This window comes from Meleagris gallopavo, chromosome 20 (genome assembly GCF_905368555.1).
Source record: "Meleagris gallopavo chromosome 20, MGAL_WU_HG_1.1, whole genome shotgun sequence".
NCBI classification, from domain to species: Eukaryota; Metazoa; Chordata; class Aves; order Galliformes; family Phasianidae; genus Meleagris; species Meleagris gallopavo.
The window spans coordinates 8,874,666-8,884,818 of NC_139423.1; the positions used below are offsets into that span (position 1 = coordinate 8,874,666).

At 43.0% G+C, this 10,153-nt stretch overlaps 1 protein-coding gene across 1 annotated transcript; it reads right to left on the reverse strand.

Annotated features, from left to right (window-relative positions):
* Positions 1-315: 315 nt before the first annotated feature.
* Positions 316-9,384, reverse strand: PCTP (phosphatidylcholine transfer protein). Its single transcript, XM_019621773.2, has 6 exons — positions 8,504-9,384; positions 6,705-6,822; positions 3,213-3,292; positions 2,717-2,888; positions 2,063-2,130; positions 316-1,488 (listed from the first exon to the last, which is right to left on the reverse strand). The coding sequence occupies exons 1-6, from the start codon at positions 8,645-8,647 to the stop codon at positions 1,423-1,425; spliced, it is 648 nt and encodes a 215-aa protein (XP_019477318.2). The 5' UTR covers positions 8,648-9,384; the 3' UTR covers positions 316-1,422.
* Between the last annotated feature and the right edge of the window lie 769 nt (positions 9,385-10,153).

Here is a 10,153-nt window from a genome sequence, read left to right on the forward strand (position 1 = left end):
GTGTCTGTTCTTCATCTGCTGGAAAAAAATAAAAATGTTGCAACAACTGAATTCAGAGTGGACTGAGAGTGGTCTTGTACCGTAATGTCCAATTCAGTTACAGTCTCCAAGTCAGACTCTTAAAAAGAAACCTGAACTGCTAAGAAGTTTGCTGTCAGAAACATGGAATCCCACTTAATTCTCATGAATCCAACTTATTCTTCAGAAGCGCTTTAGAAATAAAACAGCACAGGACATCAGCCTGCCATTGTGACCTGCTCAGCTCAGCCAGTTTTAAACATGAGAAACTGAAAAGAAAAAAAAGAAAAAAACCAGTACAGATACAGTAATGATTTATTGGAAACACACAAAGTATAAAGGCAACAACTTCACCCATTTCTTTTTTAGAAATATAAACTTACTCCATCACAAGATGTGTTCAGCAATAAAATTAGATTTAGTAAAGATGCAAAATATTTTCAATCCCTGAGACTATCTCTCAACTTTGCTGAACTCTGTCCTTCCCCTGCAAAAGTGCTGTAAACGTAACTCCTGCTTGGTTGTGCTTCTAGTGGATTGCCATCCAAAATGAATATTTTCATTCTTTACATCAGCATTAAAAATGTAAAACCACCAAGACTTTCACATCAAGTTAATTCACAAACAGGGAAACAAGCATCTCTAGAGAAGTTACAAGCATCCAGTTTGAAATTATTTCCAACTTAGAGCTGGTGTCCAAGCTGCTTCCATTAAATTAACCATGGAAGCAAACTTCTTTTTTTTGCTAGCTAGACACAGCTAATGCTTTATACTTTCCATATAGGCATCCTGAGATATGAATGCAAGGCTTTACATACACATCCTTTCATATCTGAACTTAAAGCCATCACAAGGAAGCTTACTGCAAGCTTCAGGTAATTTACCTTTATGTGCTAATTTTTATTTTTATTTTTTATTAGAGAGGATCATTTTAAGTACGATAAATTCAGGTAGCAAAAGCATTTCCTCCTAAACAATGCAAGTTGTATTACTCAGTTTCAGTAAAAAGTCACCCTGCAAGGCCACAAAGAGAGACCCAGACATAACACATGCATATGTGTTCAGCATAAATTCAGACATTTTTCCTACTAAAAACTATTATCTCTTGCCCAAAGATGTGATGCTTTAATCAATAAACTCTAGCTGGCCTATGACAATCAGCACAAACAAAGCATGGGTGACATGACAGAATATAAGTGCTATGAAAAGGATGCAGCTGATGATGGTATTACATGTTGGCATCTAACTTTCCTTGGAGAAGGAAACAAAGGTCTAATAAGATTCAAGGCATAAACCAGCAACAAAAATTCTTTCCAATATTAGAGGTAGATTTTATCCAGTGTGTTATGTAATAGCCATTCTGTGCAGAACTTTGGGAATTAAATAATTCAGATCAAATGTCACCTATGTTCTTTTAGAATAGTTAGAACAAGCTTTTTGCATATCCTTCAAGAAAGCAGGCACCCCACTCTGTAAAGAGAGAAGCAGATAAGTCACTTTTGTACAGTGCAAAAAAACAAAAACAACAACAAAACCAACCAAACAAACCAAGAACAAAAAAAGACCTCTATTAAGATCACTGTTCCACTGTATAGATCAGGACCTTCAGACAAATCCAGGGCAATTCCAAGATCTGGTAGCAGCGGACATTCATTTAATATTATGTGACTAGACTGCATTACTGAAGTTTGCAAACATTAAGACTGTTCACATATGGTCTGGAATATTGATTTGTTGTCGTCTTGTACAAATTTACCTGCCCAGTTAACTACTGCACAGAATAAGACAGGAATTAAAAAAATATTAAGACAACTGCTCTGAGGAGAGCAGACAACAGCATGTCTCTAAAATGGAACTGTCTCAGAGCTAGGAATATGAATGCATCCATTTCAGAAAAATATATATATATACACATACATATCATACATACATGTATTCACATATATATATTCTACTCAGCTTGCAGAAGACAGGTTTGGATGCAGCAAATAGATTGGTCAAAACAGAGTAGCCAAAGGTAATTGCACCATCAAGCTTTACTTACCTTGGCAGCCCAGTTGACCAGCCACGATGGAATCATGCCACCAGGATTATCAAAGTAGTACATATAGACTAGAGATGAGAGAGAAGTCATCAGAAAGTTATCCAGACAAGGCTGAGGATTAGCTCTAACACCATGTGATGGGGGCTGCCAAGGCACATGACTGAAGCAGTGCATTCAACAGTTTTTGATCCAAGTCCTTTACTAAAAAAAACCCTCAAACTTGTATTGAACAGGAATGTGAAGTGTATAACATTTCCTAGTTAATCTCTGGGGAGCTCAGAGTGATAATATGAATTTATATTATTCCAAACTAGTCTAGGCAGCCTGTTTTATCTTCTAAGTTTGTCTTTAAAGGACTGATTTCAGTCAGGAGCCACTCTCTAGGAAAGCCTTGTTTTCTATAGATCTACCAAACATGCTACTTGAATCATTGCTGAAGTAAGCAATTTCCAATTAGCATCAAACTACTCAACTGACAGGTAGGAAAACAGGTATGTCTTTGTTGGGTAGCTCATTCATTTTAACACTCCAAGAGCTCAGTACATACAATTTTTAGTAACTGCTTTTAGCTTAAAATCTCCACTCTCCCTCTTCATGCATTTTTTCTTAATGCACACATTCTTAGGCAACACAATCAGTTTTTTAACTTCTTACCTCTAGATCCAGTCTTGCCATCGCTTTCAATTGCTAGACTTTGTTTATAACTTTTAACTCTGATAATCCCAGGCTTTTCAGGGCACTGAGGAACAGACACACTTTGAGCTAACACAACCCAGATCTTCCGCCCATCAACATCCATCTCTTGACATTCACGAATATAGACATACTGTATTCCAAGTTGAGGAGACATGTCAAAACAGTGTCAGTTTGACATACGATGAATTGACAGGTGGATTCCATTACAAATACCAGTTATTTCTCACCCTTCTGCATGACTCAATCCCACAGAGTAATAATTTGACTATGTGAGATTTAGTTGTATGTGGGAAGAAGAACCTACACTCTTCTTCATGCTATACATATTGATACAGCATGAGGACACATTTATGGTGTTAGATCAAGTGCAGGAGAGCAATACTCAGTACACTGTCAGGATTCCTGGGTGACAGGGTGATAAAAGCCACAAAAAGCAAGAAGTTTGAAAGGATACATCTCTGTTTGAGAGAGGAAAAGGGTACTTCACTTCCCAGTAGATTATCTTTTCACCATCATACGTTTTCTCATACAGCTCTAGAGTTGAAAAAGATTGTTAGATATTTTCCCCTACTAGTGCAAAATTGACACGTATGTAAAATTGTAGAAGACTTAACAAAATAAATCTGTAGCAGGACTGTTCAGGAACCAAACACACAAACATAGGTGGCCTGGTTTTCTGCTACTACTCAATTCATTGATGTTAAAAGAAAAAAAAAAAAAAGACAATAATTCTGGGAGGAAGACACAATCAAATTCCTTCTCAGTTATCTCATTCAAAGCCTTTCCATCTCAAAACTTTCTCCTCACCCCTGCAAATTCTGCATTACTTCGAACCACCACATAGAACATGCTTTTGCACAAGCACCTCATTATCCTTGTAAATGATGGAATTAACATGAAGCGAGGATAAGTGCTGGTTTCTAACACCTGAAGAGGTCTTACATGACAGATTAGTGAAGTTCAGAAGAGCTATTAGGATGCTCACAGTGGTATGTGATGACAACAGTGAACACAAAACTTGAACAGTTTTATGAGCTTTCATTATATCACCTTCAGTCTGCCTTGAAACTCAACCAGAAGGCAGCTGAATGGGAAAAAAATAGCTAAGAATAGTCCCTAACACATGGCAGTGACTCATATAGAAGTAGTGTGGTATAGAGGAGAAAAATAGTTCAAATCAAACAATAAAACTGAGGTTAAAGAACCCTCTACTGCACAGCATCTTCTCTTCAGGCAGTAAGTGGCATCCTCAGGGTAAGGACCTGACAATTCACAGACCTGAGCCAGAGTGAGTTTTTGCCTGTCCAGGGACTGGTCATTTCATAGATTCAGCTATAAAGAGTATGATCCAGACCAGGTAGTTCACAACAACAGAGCACTCTTCTCCATTAGGATAGACCTACTTTGAGGTACTACATATCCTTCAGGACTAACACAAGTCTGTCATATCACTTCATCTAGTTTTGAAAATAAGGCTAGAACAGTCAAATAACCTCATTGCTAAGGCAAGAAGAGTGCCACAAGTGGCAGATGCTTTCCCTTAATAACATGCTCCCATTATTATATTCTGCAAGTCAGCTGTCATCCACAAAAACAGCATCTCCTCTTCTTCAGAGTGGAGCAATAGCAGCTGCTTAAAACTCCCAATGCTATAATAAGCTACAGTGTTATGCTTTCCAGCAGAGGTCACTGGAGTATTGGCTTATTAGCTTTCCTTTCATTTTTAACTGTAGAGCTTTCCTTTTACAAAGAAGCTAAAACACAGATTTAAAGACATTGATGCAACTGTTGGCTACTGACTGATCCACCTACAGTACATCACAGGTCTGATTTCTTCATAATCAATATTTGCTACTTTAGCAGTCAACTGCTACCATTAAATTGTTGGTCAGCACAGTGTTCCAATAGGAGCAGCAAGTTTCAGTACTGCTCAGGCCCAACCATTTTGTTTCATACCACAGGAGCCTGTGGTGCTTCCATCGCTGTTCTACAGTAGTTCAGTCACAGCTTCCCTGCTGAATTGACAGCTTCAGCACAGGCCCGGATATCCACATCACAGCTGAGAGGTGCTGCTCTTGTGGGTATCTCTATGATATCCAAGAAACTGCTTTGGAAATAGCCAGGGTGCTAACTGCAATGCAACAGCAGTAGCAGAGTGATGGGGACAAACCCTAGGCAAACCCTAGGCAAAATGAGATCAAAGCATGAGCTTCTAAAGTACTCACGGGAATCCTGTTCGTATCTGCCTCCACTCAGGTTTTCCTGAACAGAACCAGAGGATGTGATTAGCTCCTCTCATGCTTGGTGCAGGAGCAGTTACCTTTTCAACTAAAATGTCAGCTACTGCTATTCTGGACTCATTTTTATTTCAGTGCTAGCCAGTAGTTGAGCAGAAAACTCTTCCTTGGACTGCTGTTACTGTATAGTTGTAAGAGCAATGAGGAATACAAACACTAAAACAAAGAGCAAGGAGACTCTGAATGGAAGCTTTCACATTGTTCACCATATGTGGAAAGGCAGAAAAAAAGATCTTATATAATTTACATTGAAAATGTCGACTAGCACTATTTCACAGTTCTAAGAAATGGGTGAGCTTGTGTCAAATTCTAAACTAACAGGAAAGCTTTAACGTTATGTTTGTGCCTTACAGGGTTAACTTCTGTGCAACGTACCAACACAAGTATGAATTTGCAGACAAACTTATCAAGGGCAGCAAGGAAAAAAACGCCAGCTCTGCAAACATTATCTAGTTTTTAGTTTAAGGGTGTAGCTTCCCCCAACTGCTTCCTTTCTTTTCTCAAAGAAGGCGTTAACAAATGCACTTAAAGACTGCTGAAGTGAATTTAGCTAACACATCTGATATCCAATTTAATGGCATTTGTATATTTGGAGCCCACCTCCATATTGTTTTGTTTCATTAGTGGCAAAGCAGCCTTTGCTACAAGAAAGCTATTGTCCATTTAGACAAATAACACCTTTACTAATTCAGAGGCAGCTTCTGAATTGTGCCCATGTACTGACGTGTGCCACATAAGTGTCTCTCTATACAAGTACAGCCAAAGGCATTACAGTAATCATTCCAATTGAGCTGCTATAGGCTTAACACGTATAACAATTAACATTTACTTGGTACATAACACTATTCTTTGTTTGGCAAGACACGTGTTGCAGTTTTATTGGCCTGAGCTCATTTTAGGAACAGAATTAAAATGGGACATCTTTAAAATAAATTGGTTACTGCATCAGTTCAATCACTGCCCCATCCCTACCAACGGAACGTTCTAACACTGCAGGGATATCCAGCCACAACTCCCTTCTTTCAAAAACATTGAACAGACAAAACTAAGTTAGTTATTCCTTCCTCTGTAAAAGCCCCAGATTACTATTCTCTGGATTCACACATTTCTGATTGTAAAAGGTGCCAAAAACAACCAATGCTTTCTGGAAAAAGAAATGGAAGTAAACCCATTGCATCCTTTCGGCCGCTGTTACAATGTGCAAAGATACACTGAATGTATGGAATGCCTGCTAAAATTTAACTAAGGGATTACAACAATCACAGCAGTCGAAGCTGCTAGGTACTTCAGCACAGCAAGTGGTGCCAATTACGTGCTTTAATCAACATGGAAAGAATTTGTTCCAAAAGGAAGCTAAGTGACAGTGACATGTTAGCTGTTTCATGTCAGTGTTTACTTGTGTATAAAACCTTGTCCCAAAATACGTTCATGTCAGTACTGAAGTCTTTCGAGCTTTACAGAATCACAGAATGGCCAGGGTTGGAAGGGACCTCAAGGATCGTGAAGCTCCAACCTCCCTGCCACATGCAGGGCCACCGAACTCCACATTTAATACTAGATCAAACTTGAAAATACCTTTGAAGAAAGTTTTAGTGGGAAGAGTCAGCGCGGACACAAAGTTGGCTTTCATACCACCTACGTCAGCTTACCTTTAACATACTGATCCCACTGTTTTCTGAACTCTAAGTCCATATAGACATCTGCACAGAGTTTTGGGGGACAGTCAGCAAGACCACCAAAGATTTTATACTCATAAAGTCCTGATTGCTGTGAAAACAGAATAGGGAGAGGAAAAGTCACACAGGAAAGGGAAGTATTCTGCAGCAGAGAGAACAGCTGAAGGAAATTAGGTGGAGCACATACTACAAAAATGCTCAGGAGCCGTGAAAGCAAGTGTTGAAAAAACAATGCAAGATTCAGTCTTTAACCTCTTGACATTTTCATCTATACATGAAAGTATAAATCCAGACAGGCTGACCTGCCCAGCACAATGGTTGTGCCTTCCCTGACACGGTGCTCTCTTACTTCATAAGTAGTTCCAAAGGGACATTTCTTCACACACTCACCCCTTCTCATCTCCAGTAGCCAGGGCACCCAGACTAACTCCTGGCAACGCTGAGGCACTTCAGAAGATGAGCATGTAATTGTTATGGCAGTGTCTCCAGGCCCTATGAAATGAGCATAAGGACCTCATTCACTTCCAGGAGGTTACCCAGCAGTACATGACCTGGAAGAACCCTTCCTGCAAGTTTGCTGTGTCATAACTGGAGGCTGAGTCACAAGAAGGGTTTACAGTATTCATGCTTATATATAACACACTACATATATTTGCCTCGAGTATTATTTGTTAGCTATTTTCTTTGTGAAAGCTGCCCACACTGAAGGGGTGGGGTGCAGGATATCTCCAGCACTAACTGATGTTTCTCTTAACATATGGAAACCACATCTGTGCTTGTAGGGCAACGTTGTGCTGTTGTTAGTACCAGCTCACAACTACACTAAAACAATGAGAGTAATTTAGGAATACAGTGTAGGAGTCAAATTAAGCAGTCCCGGGGAGAGAGAAGGAGGGATTATACAGCATTCTGTTGGTGAATGGTTGATCTTTCTTCTCTTCCCCTCTTCATGCTCTACAATTCAACTGTAAAAAATGAAGTTTTAATGTAGCAGAAGATAACAACGGGCCCAAGAAGCTTAAGCTATTCATCTTTGCTGTAGCACAGTGAAGCATCAATCCCTTGCTTCAATGTTCAGCACAGAGCCAGTAGCAATGTAATTTACTGTCACAGGGCTCAGAAGCTGCTACAAAGTACAACTGCTCCACTACCTGGCTCCTGAATTAATTGATTGATTCCACCTTACAAGTGAAGGCAGCCACAGGACGGCTCATGGGCTCACAGGCTTTGCTGCCTTCAGCTCTTGAACCACAGCCCCAGAAGAACCACAGTTGTAGAAATGATACCGTGCTTCTCTACCAACATGTTTGTTCCATTGCTGGACAAATCACGGCCTACATCATTAAATAACTTTTACTAAAAACCTTTTGGTTTTAGCAGTAGCGTTTTAATGGAGAATGAAATAACGATCTGAAAAGCGAAGCAGCACATCCCGCAGCAAGTAAGGGAGCCGTTTACAATAAGAAAACTGTAAGAGTCAGCCGTTTCAGGGAGCTCTGAGCCGGGAGGCGATGCCCACCCAAAGCCGGGTGGCAGCAGCCCGGGGCGGAGCGCTCTGTGTGCTAACGGCTTCGTGCGCCCGCTGCCCCGCCGCTCGGAAGAGCGGTGTTTACAGCAGCAGCAGAGCGGCTTTCTCCATCAGCAGTTAATAGCATTACGCTGCAAGCCGCTTTCTGAGAGCCGGGAGAAACCGAGCCGGGGCGGCGGAACTCGGCCTGACCGCAAACCCGGCCCGCAGGGCTCGGCCACGGGGTGCCGCGCTGCCCGCCCACCTCGTCGTACAGCCGGTAGATGCTGACGCCCATGCTCTCCACCAGGAGCTGCCAGGGCGGCCCCGGCGCCGTCTGGCCGAGCTCTCTGCAGGCGGCCCGAAACTGCTCCTCGGAGAAACCCCGCGGCGGCGCCGACGCCTCCATTCTCCGCACCGGGAGGAGGAGGAGGGGGAGGAGGAGGAGGCGGCGACCCCGTGAGGGGCGCTGCGGCGGCTCGAGCCCAGCCAATGGCCGCCGACGGCCGCCGCCACCGCCCCTCCCGCGGGGCCGCCCGGCCCCCACCCCGCGCCGCCATCATGGAGGGGGGGGCGGCGGTCGGTTGCCGGGCGTTCCGCACAGCTGCCTCGGGGCTCCTCTCCCGGGGGTACGGAGTGAGGTTGCTGGCGGTAGGCACGTCTTCTCCCCGGAGCTGTAAGTGGGTTCTGAGCTCTGAGCTGCGGGGCTTCGGCAAACCCACGAATTACCTGCCTGCCACAGGAGCCCTGCGCTGGTAACTGCTGTGCACCTGGCAACGGGTCGCTTTTTCTAGCTCCTGCCAAGGAGCTGCCTTCTTTTGACAAAGAGTCCTCTTCTGTCAGCTGTCCCTTCCAGTTCCGCTCAATTGGTTTGCACGCAGAGCGTGGGGATTCCTGGCTGCCAGCCTGAGCTGAGCGTCACACGGCCGGACCTTGGGAGCTCCAGAGAGCTGCTGGAGAAGGGCTGGTGGCAGAGAGCACGATCGTCCTCGCTGCGAGCCTCCCTCCAGGCTGGGTGCCACAATTTGGCCTTCTTTCTGAAACAGCGTTGTCAGTCCTGTATCTCAGTACCTGCTCTCATCTCCTCCATGAAGCTGCAATGCAAACATTCCAGTCCTTTTGTTTCCGTAATGCGGCTACATGTATTATGACCTTTTATTATAAACGTTTCTACAGTACATATAAAATGCTTTCACTTGTTGGTGTTCTCTGTGAGTTACAGTGAGGCAGTGTCAGCCAGCCAGGCTGGCTTTCCAAAACACGATGACAGTATGTTCCTTATGGTGCAACCCTACGAGTACTGAGTTGGCCAAAAACGGCTCGTCCAGTGGAGGTTCTGGTCTTTGCATTGGAACAGGGGGTGATGGCACCAATTTACTTTACCTTTCAGAAATATTTTTTTAAATATCTGCAAATGAGTGTGAGTAACTGCATGATTTCTTCAGGATCTTTGTGCGACAGAACTGACCACAGCTCTGTGTTATTGTTGTCATGCATGGGATGTTCTGCCTGAGTTGGTTGTCTGCATGGCATTGGAGCTCCCGCCTTCCCCCAATCTTCGTGGAAAAAGATTTATTTCACAGGGCCGCTCTAGGGACTGAAGTTTTGAAAAAGGAATGAATACATGACCTCTTTTCTTAGTAAATAAGGAGTGGTGCTTACTAAGAAAGCACAAACCATTCTGAATAGAGACTTTATTTTCCATTTGCCTGCTTGTGTAAGTTTTTATCGCTTGTGTGGCCATGTATTTGCCCTTACCTAGGGACAGAAGCTAATATGTGATCCCAAATCCTCTGACATCTACACTGCTAGCAAGAGTGGCTGTATTCTGGGGAGAGTTTTGACACAGCAGAGACGTTTCCTGGACTCTGCTCCGATGGACAGTGGGACAATGACTGCTTCAGAGCAGCCGATG